Here is a 19,697-nt window from a genome sequence, read left to right as displayed (position 1 = left end):
CTTTTACTCCATCTCTTCTTCCTCTTGGATCTTCTGCGAGATGACGGAGACGACTCCCATGGCCCCTCTCTCTCTCTATCTCGCCCTCTCTCTCCCTCCATCTCTTCTGGGACTCTCCCTCTATCTTCTGGGATTATTCTTCATGACTCCCAAGGCCTTTCGCCGCCGCCTCACGATCTCCTCATAGATCGTGCGCACTCTTTCTCTCTCTCATCACGGCGCCGACGCAAACGATCGATTCACCACCGACCTCCGTTGACGCCACCTCTCTCCCTCACCACCGACGCCGCCCCACAGGCAATCGGTTTCCTGGCGTGGTCTCGATGTCAAACCTGTTGGCCGGCGTATAATCTTGAAGTCTGGGTCGAAGTGCTGAGGTTCAAGGTGAAAAAAGTTTTTTTTTTTAATTAATTACCAAAACTATTGTTGTATGCCATGCTCCTACTGATTGGGGTTTCTTTGAGTTTGGATAGTCTGTAATTTTGGGGATCCTCTAAATCTGAAAAGTGAAGGCATTGGGTATTTTGTTCCAATGGATGTGAAATCCCCCAATCTTGGATTAGGTTGGGTTTGGATTTCGTTGAATGCCGTAATTTTTGAAATCCCCCAATCTTCGAAAGCCCTAATTTTAGATTATGATTTGATTGATTGGGGCTTTGGTAGCGTTGTGGAGAGAGAAGAGTTTCCTGGAGTTTTCGGCAAGTACTTGCGCACGGAGCTCAACTGGTCTTGATTGGAGGACGCCGTCGACGAAACTGACGTCGCTGGTTGGATTTTCTAGTGTCGAGAAGAGGACAGACCACCCCATGCTCCTCCGGTTTTCGATTGTAGTATCAACTTCTCTCTCTCTCTCTCTCTCTCTCTCTCTCTCTCTCTCTCTCTCATACATAGTCATATCATTGAAGAAATTACTAATACTCATTCTTCATCACTTTTTTGTAATTGCATGTTTGCGCATTTGGTAATTACTAATCTCTATGGATTGGGTTGGGAAATTCTCAATTTGCCTTATATGGATACCATTTTGTGCCAGGCTTCATTTGTAGCATCATCGTTTGGTTCAAGAATTGTTGGTAGTTAGCATTAATTGGATTTAGCTATGGGTAATGATAAGGTGACAACACTTTCTTTTAGTGCCACGACATCTCCTTTACATTCACGATTATACCCTCCTTCATCGAACGAGACACCTTCAAGGCTTCAAGGCCTCAGTCATCTCCAGGGATTTTTTGTTCATTCTCACTTTTCCACTACTTTCATCATTCCCAGTGTACATGAATAGAGATAATAGCAGCAAACTTAAAATACATCTGTAAATCAAAACCCAGTTTTGCCTTTTTTTTCTGATCTTTGTTCTCTGACTTTACGATTCGTTTGATTTTGAGGTTCCTTCCTATTCCAACTATTTCATAGACATACATAGATGCAAGAGTAAGACAGAAATCAACTGGTGGAAATGATTATATGTTTGATTCCAGGATCAGTTACGGCAATTTGGTCAATGTCACAGTCATCGTCAACACCGGGAAAAGGTCTTGATGACATTTGAATGTCTGCTAGTGAGGAGGTTTGGTCTAGATCCAGATTCTGGAACGATTGCAAAGCAGATTTAAATTGACTAAACGAGAAGAAGATAAATTTCTAAAAAGAGGAAACTAAATAGAGTAATGGGGTGGGTTTTTGGTCTCATACACGAGAACATGAGGAAAAGTAAGAGATGCGGAACAAGTTGGGGGTATAATTGTCAACACAGTAGAAACGATTGTGGCACTAAAAATATTAGTCGTGGCATTAGGGCCACCCTTTAGGTATATTGAAACTACTGTTTTTAGGACAGGCATTCTCTGAAAATCTCACTGGCTTAGAGCTAGAAGATTGGGGAGGGCGTGGTACTTCAGTTAGTTCACCCCTCTTATCTATTCCAAATTTTCAATTTGTTGTGAAGTCTGTCAATAATGCTATTGTAGAGTTGTTTACAGGCGTGGTTGATCTATCCAGGGAAGCAAGCACTGTAATCATATGGTGTTTAACCGAAAACCCTGACTGTTACAACTTACAAGCAATGTGTAAGCAATTTTGAACTTTTGATTATTATTTCTTCTATTGCTATGATTTTGTTTATTAACTTGAGCTTGCTTCTTTTATTAAGCGTGCTTCAATTACTTAAATTGTTTGTGGTAAAACGTACAGGATGACCTTTATCTGGATAATCTCGAAGCATTGGCAGAAACAGTTGGTTATGCATTTTACTCTTGAGCCTTCAAAGGTTACTTCGACAAGTTTCAAGCATAACGTCATCAGACACATTGTAACATATAATAAGATGTTTTAAATATGCGACTTGCCGTGGTAGGAAAATGGAACATGAGCCCTGTACAACCATGTGATTTGATTCTCTTAGTTTTTGTTGTGTGAGATGATCCAAATTGTTTACTGAGAATGTGTCTGGATCTGGATTTGAAGAGGCATTGGAGGGAAAGAATAACTAAACAAAAAATTAACAGCAGAGATAAAAATGAAGTCAAGAAGATAAATTTATTTCTTTGATTTTCCTATCTATAGCTTTCTCTTGGTTAATCCATCCACAAATCCATAAACCAAACGCACCCTAGGTTATATAGCATCAATATGGTTTTGATGCTTGCTGAAAGTAAAAGTATGCTTGGTTATATCCATCAATGTGGTTTCTTAGATGTTTATATCCGATCTTCCGTATGATATGAATGATGCTTGTTCTTGTTCTTGAATACAAAATCATGCTTCATTGCTCTCTTTCACTCCCACACAACCCAAAATCATCTCACCGAATATAACTGTGGTATCTTGGTACTTCATTCATTTAAGTTTTGAAATCCACAAATATTTCATGATCTTGTTCTCATTTGTTATCTCTATTTTCATTTCACTTTCTTCGCACTTCTAATCATGTAATGACCTGAATTTTCACATCAATTTTTTATTATAATTCTTTTACTAAAAATTATTTTATCATTTATTAAAGTGATTGTATTATAATTTAACCTTAGGAGCTAGCTATTAAAAACCCTTTGATATCATATGATTTTTATTTTTATTCTTTTCATATCTTGAACCTTGATATCCTTATACCCAACTATTATAGAACCCTAGCCCTACTTCATAATCCTAAAAATCTAGGATAAGATTACATTGGATTAGGATAAGATATGATATGATTAGGATAAGATTTGATTGGATATCCTAAGATATACTTAGATATATTAAGATTTGATTGGATTCTATTAGATATTATAAAGATTTTGTTAGATATTATATATATTTTATTGGATATTATAAGATTTTATAAGATTTGATTAGATATTATTAGATGTAGTTGGATTTTCTTAGATTTGATTTGGATATTATTAGATTTGATTTAGATATTATTAGATTTTTTTATAAGATATGGTTATGATTATATAAGATATGGTTATGATTTTCTAGATTCTTCTTCCATGGGTATAAATAGGCTTCACCCCTCCCCACCATTCCACACACCACACACATCACCATGTAAGTAGAATAGAAGGAGAGAAAGAAAAGAGGGAAAGAAGGAAAAAAAAAACTATTCTTTTTTTATTCTTCGATCAAGCCGAAACGACGTCGCTCCGCCCGCATTTTCACCCGACGTATTCCGTAGCCGCTCTACCGCCAAGAAGAACGGTAGAAACCTCATATCTACTCACCTAAGTATAATGATTTATGTGCTATCGTATGTTAAAATTATTATATTGAGTTTTGAATTTAAATGTTGAATATCGTTAAAATGATCGCAATGTAGAAACCTCTTATCTACTCCCCTAAATATAGTAGTGTTACTTGTTCGTTTGATTTTAAAAATTATTGTTCTATAAAAAAAAATAGAGAGTTTTCTAATTACCGGCATATTAGTTTGTGGAAGAATTGAAGATGTTAATCTAAGTTATCATAGCTAAATATTCAGATGAATGGAAATTTGAAGCCAACAGTGTATGTGATTAACTTTAGTTATAAAATATCAAGTGTGTTACCAACAAGGTATTACTCCTTTGTTATGTGTATGTGTTGTTATAGTATTTGATGTTAATGAAATTAGAATCGCATGAAAATAGAAATCTATTTTATCGCATAACTTTAGCAAGCTTTGAAAGAATAATGTGAACGCGCGAAATGATACATGTGTACGTAACACGAGAAATGGAATACGAAAAGAAATGAGAAAATGAAATATAAAATGATTGATGATTGTGTGAGCATGATAACCCGGTAGGTCCATTGAAGATGGTCAGCGGAATCATGGCTCAAGTGTGCGTGTGTGAGCATGAGAGCCCGATAGGTTCTGAAAGAATGGTCTGCGAAATCATGGCTCGGGTGTGCGTGTGTGGCCTAGGAGCCTGGTAGGTCCTGAAAGGATGGTCAGCGGAACTAGTGCCGTGTAAGCGTTGTGAAATGGGAAATGATTAAAGACTGAGAACCCGGCAGGTCCTGAAAGAGACGGTCAGCGGAATCAGTGCTTTTGGGTGGCAAAATCTGAACTTAGCCTGGAAGCCCGGTAGGTCCTGAAAGATGGTCAGCGGAACCAGCGCTCGAGAAAATAAAATGGAAAGTGGAATCGATACTTGAAAAATGATGATACAGGCTCAAGTGTGCGTGTGTGAGCATGAGAGCCCGATAGGTTCTGAAAGAATGGTCTGCGGAATCATGGCTCGGGTGTGCGTGTGTGGCCTAGGAGCCCGGTAGGTCCTGAAAGGATGGTCAGCGGAACTAGTGCCGTGTAAGCGTTGTGAAATGGGAAATGATTAAAGACTGAGAACCCGGCAGGTCCTGAAAGAGACGGTCAGCGGAATCAGTGCTTTTGGGTGGCAAAATCTGAACTTAGCCTGGAAGCCCGGTAGGTCCTGAAAGATGGTCAGCGGAACCAGCGCTCGAGAAAATAAAATGGAAAGTGGAATCGATACTTGAAAAATGATGATACAGTTTATGATACGCTGCGATAACTCTGAAAGACACCGACACCTTTGATTATTTTGTGATGCTCAATTTTGTTTTTGATAAATTGTTATATGTTATTTTTGTTAGTGTATGGGATATAGGGATAAGAGTTAGCTATTGGGCTTAATTGCTCACGGTGTTACTTTTGCGACCCTGACATCTTATACCAGAGTTTAGAGACGAACAGGGAGAATTTTATAATTTGGAAGAGTTCGGTGCTAAGTAGAATAATGCAGAAGAAGACGGACGTCCAAAGGAGTAGAAGTTACCTTAGTACCCCTCCCTTATCTATTTAAATAAGTGTAACACAAATTTGGGGATAATTTGACTTGTAATGACTTTATGTTTCTTTCTATTTAATAAATGTGGAAAATCTATTAAATTATCGTTCCCAAAAATCGGGGCGTTACAAATCAAGTTCGAGTGTGTATCAATAATGATCTTTTACCTGACCATTTATTTTGTTTTTTCATGTTGTGGGATGAGAAGGCATTGCCACCGAGGAGAATGCTATACGCCTGGCCTCCTTCAAGGATGCACAAAAGCACTGCAATGTGCTCATGGGACAAGTGCTGAGAAACCATGGATGCATGAAAGGTATGGTGCTCATGTCCGTTGCACGAGCCATGGGTGTTGCTGTCATGTCCCAAAACATGCTCTTTTCCGATTTGAAAAGCTTTTGGTAGATTTTGACTTCCTTAATTTTCTGAGCTAACTATCTTAATAATGTCCAATATACATGACCAAAATCGTCTATAGCGAAAAATAGAAAGGGAATGAGTTCGTTACATCTCCAAAAATGGAAATAGTTGTAGAAGCTGCAACTGAAGAGAGGACTGTATTTCTGTGTTGTTCCTGGGTTTCAATCATGACTTTGAGTTATAGGTTTCCATTTTGTCATACAGAGTTGGATTTGGATGGTTTGATAAGAACTTTTTAAAATGAAGTTCAATTATTTCAACTTCTCTGTTTCTTTCTGAATTAGTTTTTATCTGTAGTCTCTGTTATGTTGCCTAGCTCCTTCCATTGATTGCTGATGCGTGATCTCTCCAGAAAATAGTATTATCATTTTTTGTTTTGAAAATTTCTTATTTCAAAAAATCACGGTCGTTCGTTTTCTCTTTTGAGATTTTGTTTGTGTTCGGTACCTATTATGTTGGTTGATGAAATAGTAGCCTTCTCCTTCAATTGATTGTTGATGCATGCTGTCTAGAGATTATGATGTGTTGAGGAGAAAAATAAGGATTCTCCAGAGCTACTTGTGTCAAATTGCTGGGTCTCTGACCTCTAGCTTTAACAACAAATGAATTTTTGTCTGCTAACTAGTTTGCAAGTTTTTTTATTTGCTAATAGTTTTTTTTCCCTTGCTATGAGAAGATGAAGAAATGTTTAAATATTTTTTCCCCTTTTATGAGAAGATGAAGAAATGTTTAAATATTTTTTCCCCTTTTATGGCATGGAGTATATACTTCTTGTTCGAACTTCAGAGCCCCGAAATTGGTTATTTAAAGTTCACAACCCAGCCAAACTGGGAGAAAGATCAAGAAAGACTGCTGATTAAAGTTCACTTTCATTTGAGTTTCTAAGATTTTATTCTAGAGCTTCCACTCTGCCCTTTCTAGAGCAGGTTAGAGCCTATGTGATTGAATAACTATGGTGATTAAGTAGCATCGCAAAATCAATGTTCTGATATTTGCTTGCTTGTGTGGTATTGGTACTTATTTTATTGCAATGTTTTTAATTTTATCCTCTGATTCAATTGCTTAATAGAGTGCAGGTAGTGGTGGGAATCCACTCTTGGGGAAACAAGCTGCGGAAGAATCAAAGCAAGCAATTGTTGCTTCCCTTAAAGGCTCTGATCTTGTGTTCATAATAGCAGGGTAAATGGCGATCTCTATGTGACTACAAGGTATATAAAGGGGAGTCTAATATTGTAAAAGGCAAGCATGAATTACATCTGTTTTTGTTTCTCTTCATGTTGCGATTGATTAACATTGAAGGATTGATTAACATTGAAGGGGAATGCCCTAATGATTTCAAAATTTAAAAAAATGGCAAATGCCCTTTGGATTTTGGATATTATATTTGGAATCATCAAATATCTTAGGTTGACTGATAAAAACATAACAGTGTTGCCTCAAATCATGTAGGACGTACATAATCTGCTACATGTAGAGCTTTAGTCCAACAAACTAATTTTGGGAGATTTGAGTTCGTTGGTGACATGGTAAAATACAGAAGAGCAAGTTTGATTTAAGTTGAGAATGTTATAAGCATATGAGATTGTTCCTAAAGAAAATTGTTATTCCTAAATGAGAATGTTATGAGCACATGAGATTGTACGTAAAGAGCATTGTTATAATCGACATGTGGCATTGGGTTTTTGAATTTGGTTTACTATTTCATCTATTAACTCAGGGAATCTTAATTTTTTTTCCCTGCCTAATTATTTGCTTAGTTATTTTATAATGATTTTGACAAATCTTGTTTCCTTTATCACTCACCCGTTTAGAAAAATCAATTGAACGTTTTTTTTTTATCAAAATCAATTGAATGTAATAATTCATTTAGTTCTATCTCCTCTCCGTTTATTATAGAAAACACATGGTTGTCAAAGTGTGATCCATATAGCTTTTGTTTTGAATTCCAAAAATTGAACTAATTAACGGGACTATCGGGCTATTTAATAATTAGTTGCTTTGTTCTTATTTTTTTTTAACAGCAATGAGAGGGCAAATTGTGCGACAATGTCAACGGTTTCACCAACAATGATAAGGATTTGTGACCAATTTTCAAGCGGCCAAAATAGGTAAAAAAATTTGAATGGCTTATTTTCTCCACCAGTTTGATCTGTTGTCTTTATTGGTTAAAAAAAATATACAGCTTTATAAGATTGTTTAGTGGTGAATTGATGATCATATTATGCATCTCTCTTTGTTTGTGTCCCCACCGTGTCGCCGTGTCCCCATGTCCAACGGTACCCTTTTGGAGTGTCGGTACTTCATATTTCTGAAGCTCTCTTTTAACAACTTTGAAGGCAAATGTTAGCCAGAATAATTTTGATACAGATAGGTGGGCTATCTAGGTAAATCACTTGAATTCTGAAAGGTGTTGATACATCTTAGAACAAGTTTTACTCAACTTTTTTCCAAAAAACTTTTTCCTAAAGCTGAATCAAGTTGGCACATTTTTTTTTTGATCAGCAAAAATAATTTTTATTAAGTTGGCACATTTTGGAAGGTGCAAGAATCCAAAACCTGGGAATTATAAGCGTTTTAAGTAGTTAGACCTATCGTGGCTTCTGATTTCCCCAATAATAGTTATATTTTGCTTCGATTTGAGTTTTACACAGATCCTACGATTGTTTTGGCTTTTTAGTGATTTGCGTTGGGCTTCTAATTTCCCAATTCGTATGATGGTTCATTCTACTTGAGTAAGGATTTAATAGAGAAACCAAGTCCTTTTGTCTCCATGCAAAAAAAATTGTTCTTCTTCATTTACCATCCCTCTGAAAAATTATTTTGCTACATTGTGCAAAAAATGTCCAAGTCATCAAATTAGGTTGTAAACAAGACAAGGACACAGTTTTGGATTCAAGTAAAAATGATTGATCGAGGAAAATGATTTAATCTATATAGTGTTAAAGGTATAAAAAAGCGCAACATCAAAATACATAGTTTTTAACTGTTTATAGTTCTACTTCAACCTATGTGCAGTGCGCTGAGTGCAGTGGTAAACCGACAAAACTCACAGAAACAACAAAAAGAACTGGATAATCTAACTGTAGGATAATTTTCGTCCATATTAAGAATTATTCTCTTTTAATTTGTTTTGTTCCTAAATAATGAGCTTCACCTTTACTTGTCTTGTTCGTTCGTACATGAAATTGGTGAGTGCGTAGCTGCTTATGTGCTACTTTGTGAGAAAGTATGTTTATTTTGGTGCAAAATACATTTTAGTAAAGGTGGGAGGTATGGGTTCCTTATGCTAAACATAAATCCCAAAAAGGGCTTCCTTTTTTTGAAATTGACCCCACAAAGGGCTCCATTGGTGAAGTGAAATTAATGATTCTTGCTCCAAGGATACTGCAAGCATTAATTTTGAATGATGGGTGTATTGGATATCATGTTGGGGTTAGTTAAGTAATAGTACTAAGTTGTTGAAGATAAACTAATGAATCTTTGGTAGAAAGATTGGTGAAAATATTAGTTTTGCAAGTCATATTAACTTTGCTAATGTATCGTCTTACTCATGAACAGAGCACATACAAATGGATTCTTTTGGAGCTGCGGATGCTTCTCAGTTTTCAGTGGTTAGAACAGATGCTTTGTCATGTCGACTGTTGGGAGGATAGTATAAAATAACTGATGTGATAGTTAAATTTCAAGAGAAATGGAGTCAATGAGACGGTTGGTTGTCAAGTTGCATTCAAAAGATAAATGGCTTTGGAGAGGAATTGACAAACAATGGGAGACAAGGTTCAAAGCCAACAAGATTTGACAAAACTCCTTTAAATGCCACTAAGCAAGAAGTTGTAGTTGCTAAGCAGTATGTGTAAAAGAGCTGCAGTTGCTAGCCTTGCTCTTTCCTTGGTTAATGTCATATGTCATTATCTAATGTTGAGGCTAATATACAACTCATGTTGCTGTCATCGGCTATCCTTACATATCTGCTCCTCTCTCAACTCCTACTTCATGGACGAACCTCCCAACGTTTGGGAGGGCTATGAAATTGTTTTGTGATCCTAATTCCAACTTATAAATGCGAATTTCATAGCTCTGATCTTCCTTGTGCTGCCTTCTCACAGACATGCTTTCTCTCAAAATGAAAAAGTGAGAGGTGATTTAGCTGAAGTTTTCCCATTGATGTCCTTTCATTACCTGTGACCGTCAACTGTATGATTACTCCAATGAGAAATTTTGTGATTTAAAAATGGCAATTCTGTATTCTAGCTTCACTTATCTCCTTTTAAAAATGGCAATTCTGTATTCACCATTCTAGATTTCCAAATCATTGCCTACCATTTTGTATTCACTCACCATTGCCATTTCCTTGACTGCAAAGCTAATTCTTCATTTCCCAAACTGATCACGAGCATCCAAATGGCAATTCTGTATCACCTCAAGTTTATTTTTTCACTTCACCATAAAAAACAACATTAATCTTTACCCTAAAACAAAAATAGTAAATCATCTTCAACGGGCACATTATATTCGTGCTTTGCATGTGGCCGAACCTAATTCTATCTTAGAAAATTTGGGGGATCGAGAGATCCGGCCAAGCAGGGGTGCTTGGGAGGGGATGGGATCTCATCCTCAAACTATCTATTAATTGAACTTATGTGGTCCCTAAATTGTACGATTAGTTTCAACTTATATACTAATTTCAATTAAAAAAGAATTTTTTGTTTAGCTATCTATCGATAAAGATGTTTTGTGGATAAATCATCTTCTCGAAAAGCCCTACGAGATGGACGATTTTAATTGCATTATTACGGGCTTTGTATGCTTATGATTGATTGGTGAAATGCCCGATATACAATTGATACCAGTTTACTTTTATAAATGAGATGATGTTTTTTCTAATACAGCCGCTCATGTTTTGGCTAGATTAGATTTGGTTGGTATGGGTTATTGTGTAAGTCTCCTCCGTTTCGATTGCTTGGTTCTTTATTTAGGGATAAGTTTTTCTCGTGGAGTAATATAATGGTTTAATAATATCACATGTTATCGTTTGGAAAAAAAAGAAAAAAGAATGTGGCGTCAATAATTGAACTACATTGAAATGAATCGAGTAATTAAAGGGACTATATACATTCAATTGATGATAGTGGAGACAAAATGACAAAATTTAATACACTAGTTTAGTGAGGAGTGTTTGGTCCCCGACTTTATTGGCTTTTCCACTTCTCATTTTCAACTTCTGGGTATTTGTCTGGGTGTCTGCAAAACTCATTTAGGAAAAATGAGTTCTCTGTTTTCAACTTCTCATTTTCTACTTCTGATTAGAGTAAGAGGAGAAAAGACCAAATCATCCTCTATATTTGGTTCCAGGACTTTCTTAGGGTGCTCATTGAAAAGTTTTAGAGTCAAAAATTCATTATGATCATGATCAGAAAAATAAAATTTTCGCAACGGTTCAAATGGATTGAAAATTTGAGCAATTAATTTTTTAACTATATTTTTTAATATATAAAGGGTGTAAAACGAAAAAAATTAATAAATTATTTGAAAAAATTGATTAAACCATTATTTATACACATTATATCTCATAATAAATAAACAAGGGCAACATGGTAAAAAATAAACAAGAGCAACATGGTAAAAAATAAACAAGGGCAACATGGTAAAAAAATCAAGTTATAATTTATTTTCATCACATATCTTCCAAACACTATCAAGTTGCAAAATGCATTCTATATATATTATCCAAACACTCTACCAGATTCAAACTACATTCTAACAAAAAAAACCAAAAAGTCAAAAAGCTAAAAAGTTAAAAATAAAAAGCCAAAAAATTAAAAATAAAAAGTCAAAAAATAGGCTCTCAAACACCTACGAAAGAGATAATTAACGCATATATAGTAATCAAAAATTCTACAACCACATGCAGTGTGTGTGGGACCCTTGTGTTTTGTGAAATGGTGTGTACTTGAGTGTGTGATTTTGGATGTGGTTGTAGCATCTCTTGTTAGTAATTCACCTCATGCTGTTGAACGAGCAGGACTACGGTCACCGCATCCACCGCACGTCTATCCAAAAAAATATAGAAAAATATTCATAAAATTTAAAATAATATTTTATGAGGCCCTGTAAAAAATCAGCTCCAATAGATATCGATAAATATGTTTTTTGAATTTGTACGAATTCTAAAAAACATGTCTACCGATGTCTGTTAAAACTGATTTTTTATAAGGTCCCATGAAATATTATTTTAAAATTTATAAATATTTTTTTTATTTTTTTGGGGTCCACTCCAAGACTCGCGGTGAACGGTTATCGCATTTTCATGCGGTATACCTAGACTTTCCGCTGTTGAAGAAGGTATTCGATAGATGCAGCACGGCCAGCAATGAACATGACCATGTGCGTTTCCTAATGTTAGTTCGGTTTGGGTTTGATTAAGGTTTTTGGGATAATGAGTACAGAGAGATTGAGAAAATTTATTAAAGACCGTACACAAGATTTGAGACTTTAAACGAACAAGCCATAATAAACTATGGCTGCGGATCAAAAAAAAAAAAAACTATGGCTTTTTTCTCGAAATAAAAAGACAAAAAGAAAAGATTTAAAGAATTAGCTCAATTGGATAAATATAAGTGATTGATACTATAATGATTGAATTTTCCATTTAGAATTGATGATCGAGCATTTTGCACGGAAAATTGGTACCCTCGATCAGGTACTTGCTGATTTTTCAAGAGATCACTCAAAATTAATGAATGCCTCGAATTATAGGTGTGGGCCTGGAAGTGAACCCCATCTATCATCCGTGCTTTAAAACATGACATCAATAAAAAAAATAAAAGCAAAAAATAGTCTTACTATAATTACACCGATACGCAAACTAAACTATGAGTTGCTCCTGGGCGAGGTTGCTCCTCTCCAATTTTAAAATGAGTTGTTGCTAAAAATCCTTGTCAGTGCTGGCCCTAGGGTAAAATCGGATGCGGCTGCTTTAGGCTTCCGAAATTTAAGAAAAACTAGGATTCCATTTTTCCGTATAATAAATTATTACTATACTAGTTGTTTCGTAGTTTAGCAAAATGTTGAGTTCTGGTTCAGTGGTGGGTGCAATGTCATTAAATCCAATTATGGTGCCTGGTTATGGTTAAAGTCTCAGGAGGGCCTTTTCAACAAATTGATTTCTTTCCATATTTTTTCTTTTGGATCTAGGTGTAAAAATATCTTTGTGCTGCTTTCTTTTGAACTTAACTTAAAGCTATAAGTTGTCCTTATTTGAATTTTTTATCGCATTTGTTAGTTTTGCGTCAAACTTTAGTAGGTTATTGATTCGTCTCGACGAGAGGAATTGGAAAAGTAATTTTTTTTTTACTTTTACTCAAGTATTTTGAGAAATAAACACTTTTTAGCAAAAATGTCACTTGTTTTGTTAAAAATTGGTTATTTCTCAAAATACTTGGGTAAAAGTAAATTTTTTTTTTACTTTTCCAATTCCTTTTGTCGAGACGAATCAATAACCTGCTAAAGTTTGGCGCAAAACTAACAAATATGAAAAAAAATTCAAATAATGATAACTTTCAAATTTAAGTTAAGTTCAAGAGAACGCACAAAATTGCTTGGGTAGATTGATGCTAAGATTGGTTGGATGGATGAGGGGTAAAGTATTAATCATCAAGGTATGTCTCAATGGGTTGTCAAAACAAAGGTCAATTACCAAAATCATCCCCAAAGTTTTTACAAATTATAGATTGTCTCCTTATGTTTGAAAAATTACAAAATATCCCATGGCGCATTACAAATTGCTCTCTTATCTTGACGTAACAACTAGGAAATTTGACGAAATCTGTTTGATATCAAGTCAAAATTACAATGGACCATACTCCATAGTGTTCTTTTCTAGCTTGTTAAAGGCTGCAGAGGTGTGAAAATAGTCTTTCATATGCTACAAAAAGACAATTTGGTACCATTGTAATGAGGACTAGATGATTTTGGACAGATTCTGTCAAATTTTTCAAATGGCTACATCACGATAAGGAGTAATTTCTTAAATATGAGGGGCAATTTGGGACTTTTAAAACTGTGTGGGTGATTTGGGTAATTTTACCCAAAAAATTAGGTCTCAATACTTGGGCCGGGATGGCCCAACTTTCTTGTTATTTTGGGCCCACTGGGCCTCTTTGAAATCTAGTGTCCCACTATGTTTTTGGTGGATAATGCCAGGCCTTACCAATACATATGCTTTAGGGCCCGTTCCAAAACCGAAATAAGAAATTATTTTTTACCTAATAAGAAGCCTTGTTCCAGAAAATAAGAAGATTGATACTTATTTTGGAAGAATTTATATAGGTACCGACCGATCGGGGAGGAAAATCGTACCGACGGCAGCGCCGGGCTGTCTCCGGCCACTGGACGGCCGATCCGGGCCGTCCAAAAATTCTAAAAAACAATCGAGGGGGCTAACGTGGGAATCAACGGCATCCGAGGTGTGTAGGGTGCTTGATCCGAGCACCCCTTTTTCGTGTATATGATTTCAAACAAAAAAGGGGTGCTCGGATCAAGCACCCTACACACCTTGGATGCCGTTGATTCTTGCCAAAGGCCCCCTCAGTTTTTATTTATAGAATTTTTGGACGGCTCGGATCGGCCGTCCGGTGGCCGGAGACGGCCCGGCGCGGCCGTCGGTACGATTTCTTTCCGCCGGCGCCCATTCTCATAGCAACAGTCTTATTTTTTGTATAAGACAACTTCAAGCTCAAAAATCATGTGTTTACGCAAATAATTTTCTAATCACTATGGATCTTGTTTGATAGATCTCATTGAGATCTTTAATACGGTGCAAAAAAATTTGAATTTTTTTTTCATTTACATTGTTTTTGAGTTTGAAAATGTAAAAGGAACTTTTTATTTGGGTTTTGTGGAATGACCCTTCTTATTTTTGAATGAAAAGTTCCAAAATAAGTACTTATTTTTTAAGAAGGTTTCCGAAACGGAGTCTTAGTCAATTAACAAAACAAAAATACAAGAACGTTAGAAGGGGTGTCTTTTTTATTCTATTATATCTTAGGGTGTCCAAACCAACTTACGTATATCTCGACAGTAAATCCTTGGAAATCAATCTCACCGTCTCCGTCTGCTAATGATGGCTCATTTAAAGTCAGAGCAAAGCCTCTCATAAATTTGTCACACAATATTTGATAACACTTGTGAGATTTTCGAAACTAAGGCCTTAAAGAGAAAACAAAGTTCTAAGTTCAGGTGAAGAAGAATACAAAGATTTTGCTTGATGGCCAATGAGGCAGCGAATGATATTTTTGTTATAGAGAACTTTGTTATAGAATTGTTCTGGACTTGTATCTTGACTATGAAAGTTAAGTTATATTTTGCTTTTGCATATGGTGATAGTAGTATTTTATTTCTACATTCAGCTCTGGGATATGTTATTCCTTGCTTCCGCTAATAATAAATCTAAATCTAAAATTTATCCATGAGCTGTTTGAACTTTGAACAAGAAAATCCCGAAACTAGTTTAGATTAGTAGGTCTTAGTGGGTTAGGCTCGCTGGCCAGTCACTGGCCCATATATTTTGGGATGGGCATGACATATTGTGACGAAATATTTTGTCGCTATTATTAAAATCTATTGTGACAAACTCCTATTGTCACTATAAATTTTGGCTTCTTGTGAAGAGTTTGAGATTTTGCCACAAGAAACTTATTGCTTCGGGCTTGTTGAGACAAAAGGGCAACAAAAATATTTCATCACCATTACAATGTTGTGACGAAAAACTAATATATGGTGACGAAAATTTTCTTAGCAAAACCAAGAAATAGTTGTAGCAAAAAAAGGCAAAATAGACAAATCAAACTTGGAAAAAAAAAATCAGAAAGAACCAAAATAGTTTGAAAACTCTCTGTCCATTTGAGTTGTTTTATATTAGTATTTGCTAATTTTTTAAGCATTTGATCTTCATTGTGTAATTTTAAGATTCCTCCCGATAAAGGAAATAATTATCCAAACAAATTGATGTAAATTGAATGCAAATTTAAGAGGAAAAAAAGAAGTCAAAAAAAAGAAAAAGAAGTCAAGTCAGGCAAAGCTAGCCTAACCTTTTAATTCTGCATTTAACATAAGTGATTTCTCTCTACCTAACCCCAGACATTCACCATACGAATTTCCATTGCCCCTATTGCAAAAGTAAGTTGCCAAAAACCTAACTTTCACTCAAAATGTTGAAACATATTATACCACGTTAAAAGCTTTGATACCATATTAGAAAAGTGATTTGCCAAGAACGTTAACCTAGCTTTCTACATAATATGAAACATTGTCCTTATGAACAGAGCTAGGCAGAGGGGGGGAGTGGTACGGGCCACCCCCGGTTTCGTAAATAGTGATATTTTATACTTATGAATTAGGCACTTTTTGGTATTCAATTTTTCAGACAATTGTTGAAAAAATAGCGAGTTAAAAGGTGAATGGTTTTGATCAGAAGGAAAATATTTCAATGGCTTTCATTTAAAGATCACATGAGAATTGAATGCCCTTTTTTTTGCTAAGGAACAGGAGAATTGAATCAAGTCGACCTTTATTCGTTATGGCTTAGCAAAAAATAAAATAAAATTTACTATTAGTTATGACAAAAAACAAAGATCAATATTGTTTTCAATTTACACACTTAACCGTTCCTTTCATATTTTTACGACAAAATATTTAACAATACAAGTGGAGTCTCATTAACGTGCGTCACCACAAAATATAAATCCTGGCTCGCCACTATTTGTCCTATCATGTCTTTGTATAAGTTACAAAACTTGATGACTAATAAATCTAAACAATTTATAAAAAAAAAAAAAAAAAACATGTATAACAAGAAAACATAGATTAACTACGAAACATGAATAACAACATAAACCAAACGGGAAATATAATGATAAAACCTAAAAGACAGAGCCCCATGAGGTGGCGAGCGGTCTTGGTCTGGGACTTAGGGATTTGCCTAACTCGTAACTTCTCAGCTTCGATTCTTCTTACTAGCAACTCTTGAGACCACCTCACCCCATGAGTTAAACGTATGAAATGACTATGAGAGGGACTGTACGGATTAGACCAAAATACGAGAAAACTGGCCGGAACATCATGCATTAAAAAAAAAAAAACATGTTAACATATTATTATCCTTCTATTAACTATTATACCTACCAGTCCCTATAAATAAATGCGCCCACCTTTTCTTCATTTTGCGTCTCTCATTGCCAACACCACTGAACCAAGAGAGAGAACCTCTCTGGGTAAAGAAAGAGACACAGAGAGAATTGTCCAAAAAAAATGTCCAAATTCGCCGCCCTCTTCATGGTAGCCCTCCTCCTTTCCACCGCGCTAACCTACGCTCGTCCGGCGCCTGACTTGGTTAAAACCCAGAATCAGGTTCAGTCTCATATCAAGAACTTTTAAACTTTAATTTTTTTCCTTCTATTTTCTTGATTAATCTTCTTTTTTTTTTTTGGATATGTGTTATAGGATGCTGCAACTGAGAGTAATGAGATTGATCATGAAGAAAACTGCGAAGGAGTGGAGAGGGATGAGTGCTTGATGAGGAGGACTCTGGCGGCTCATCTTGATTATATATATACCCAGAGGCACCACAACCCATGAATTTTGTGTGTTTTTCTTTTGTTTGTTTCTTTCTCTTAAATCGATCACTTGCCAGAATTCTAGTAGTTAGTTAGCATCATATATAATAAAGGATAATAGTTTTAATTTTGCTGGCATAGATATACTCCTACCTCTGTGTCTGGTGGTGGTGGTGGACTGGCGGTGGTGGTGATGGTGTTTTAAGACCAGCTTGAGCTAGCTCTTGTTCCATTGAGATTACATGAGATTATTCAGAGTTTCCTAATAGCAAATAAAAGACTTCAATATTACCAGAATCTCTAATATGATTGTCAGTAGAAGAATGTTGCAAACACATATTCGATTTATATGTATAGATCGGTAAGCAAGTATGTTCGTAGTCGCCTGATGCATTTGGACACGCAAAATTAAGGAATTTGATGCGTGTATCGCAAGGTTCGGACACATTTACGTCTGAATCTATGCATAATACTCTATGAAAATAGACTTTCTGCCGTGTATATTATTTTGAAAAGCAACAAGAAAAATAAAGTAGTGTTAAAAATTTTCATACCTTAAGGGAACAGAACTTGGATGGTTGAGGTTTGGAGTTTGAACTCTATCCATATTCCAAGAGTTGATTCTTAGGGATTGTTTAACATAATTCTTCGTGCATACTCATTGTAAGAGATTGCGTACAAGCGGTTTGAAGGCACTGGTCTGATGGTTAAGACACGAGACTTAAAAATTTGCTATCTTTTACAGTCTCAGATTTGAAACTTCTCAGACGCTGTGAACTTCTTTGAGGCCAGTTCATATAGAGCTAAGAGCTTTACTCCGATTTTAATTGGCCGGCCGGGCTCCCCCGCAAGCAGACGATGAGATTGAGCCATCAGAATTAGTTGAAGTGTGCATAAGCTGAAACCAGACACCCGAGTTATAAAAAAAAAAACAAACAAACAATATCTGGATATATGGTGTGAATGAGTACTACTACTAAGTTTGTAGAAACAATTGTTGCCAGAGTCAAATGGATATGTATATAGATATCTTCTTTCCGAGAAATTTTTTAGTGCCGGGTGGGTACCACATTACCCAACTGACGTGGTGCCCGAGTGGGCACATCCGAGTCGTCCAAAAGTATATTAGACGGCCCAAATTCTCTCTTCTCTCACCCCCCCCACGCTCTCTATTATCTTTCTCTTTCCAAAACCGAAATGGACGGCCTGAATGCACTGATCGGGCACCACGTGATACCCGCTCGGCACTAAAAAATTTCTCCTGATTTCCATATCTTACTACTAAATGATAAGGTATTGAACCAATCAGAGCTTAGTACTAGATGTCAAAAACATTTTTCTTGCACGTAGAGACATCACTAGAATACTGAGTATATTTACTTATGAAACTTGACTATGGTGTCCAGTATCGATGGTGACTTTCCCAGTTACGAGATTTTATTTTTCCAAAACTTATTTGAATTTGAATTTGAGTGATGCTACCCGTCGGTACCGAAATCGTAGGGATGGCCGCGTCAGGCCGTCTTCAGCCACCGAACAGCCGATCCGAGCTGTCCAAAAATTCTAAAAAAAAAAAAACGAGGGAGCCTAAGCGGGAATCAACGGCATCCGAGATGTGTAAGGTGCTTGATCCGAGCACCATTTTTTCGTGTATATATGTATATTCCCGCGAATATACATATATACATGAAAAAAGGGTGCAATGATCAAGCACCTTACACACCTTGGATGCCGTTGATTCCCGCTTAGGCTCCCTCGTTTTTTTTTTTTTAGAATTTTTTGACTGCTCGGATCGGCCGTCCGGTGGCCGGAGACGGCCCGGCGCGGCCGTCCCTACGATTTCGGTACCGACGGGGTCGGTACCAATATCATTTCTGTTTGAATTTCTATTTTATTAAAGTCTTAAGGCTAATAATTCATGTACAAATACAATTTCAAAAGTTTTTTTTTTTTTTGTCAATCGATAGAAGAGTCCACGAGATAACCAAGCCTGACAACTCAACTAATATAAGAAATAAGTTCATTATAGGAAAATAAGCTCATTATAGGGTGGAAACAAAAGAAATAAAGAAAGAACCATCTAAGAGAAGAACACCCACGCGCAAGTAAATACAAGGGAAAATGACAACCAATAACGTGTTTTGATAATTAATACCTACCAAGGACATTTTCAGCATTAACAAATATTCTCAGCATATCTTTAGTGGATATCAATTATCAAAACACGTCATGAGCCGTCATTTTCCCTAAATACAATAAATAAGCCCAGGTGGAAACAAAAGAAAGAAAGAAAAAAGGAAAATGACGACCAATGACGTGTTTTGATAATTAATACTCGTTAAGGACATTTTCAGCATTAACAAATGTTCTTAGCTTGTCCTTGGCGGATATTAAT

At 36.0% G+C, this 19,697-nt stretch overlaps 1 protein-coding gene and 1 long non-coding RNA gene across 3 annotated transcripts; both read left to right on the top strand.

Moving 5' to 3' along the window:
• The first annotated feature begins 193 nt into the window (after positions 1–193).
• On the top strand, positions 194–8,610 carry LOC131330295 (uncharacterized). 2 transcript variants are annotated; one of them, XR_009201041.1, is made up of 3 exons: positions 194–384; positions 6,767–6,898; positions 7,712–8,610. It is a non-coding gene; the product is annotated as an uncharacterized LOC131330295 (long non-coding RNA). The 2 variants fall into 2 exon arrangements; XR_009201040.1 differs by lacking the exon at positions 194–384 and adding an exon at positions 5,464–5,586.
• Positions 8,611–16,894: 8,284 nt separating this feature from the next.
• Positions 16,895–17,599, top strand: LOC131330147 (phytosulfokines-like). Its single transcript, XM_058363640.1, has 2 exons — positions 16,895–17,096; positions 17,190–17,599. Exons 1-2 carry the CDS (start codon positions 16,998–17,000, stop codon positions 17,322–17,324), a joined length of 234 nt encoding a protein of 77 aa, XP_058219623.1. The 5' UTR covers positions 16,895–16,997; the 3' UTR covers positions 17,325–17,599.
• The last annotated feature ends 2,098 nt before the right edge of the window (positions 17,600–19,697 follow it).

The sequence above is a fragment of the Rhododendron vialii genome, chromosome 6a, assembly GCF_030253575.1.
Source record: "Rhododendron vialii isolate Sample 1 chromosome 6a, ASM3025357v1".
Classification (NCBI taxonomy): domain Eukaryota; kingdom Viridiplantae; phylum Streptophyta; class Magnoliopsida; order Ericales; family Ericaceae; genus Rhododendron; species Rhododendron vialii.
This window is presented reverse-complemented; position numbering and strand designations above follow the sequence as displayed.

What these genes read in the sequence shown, in the direction of transcription:
- LOC131330147 (XM_058363640.1), top strand. Translation starts at nt 16,998, where the DNA reads ATGTCCAAATTCGCCGCCCTCTTCATGGTAGCCCTCCTCCTTTCCACC. An exon ending in TGGTTAAAACCCAGAATCAG is followed by an intron (nt 17,097 to 17,189) that starts GTTCAGTCTCAT and finishes TATGTGTTATAG; the next exon opens with GATGCTGCAACTGAGAGTAA.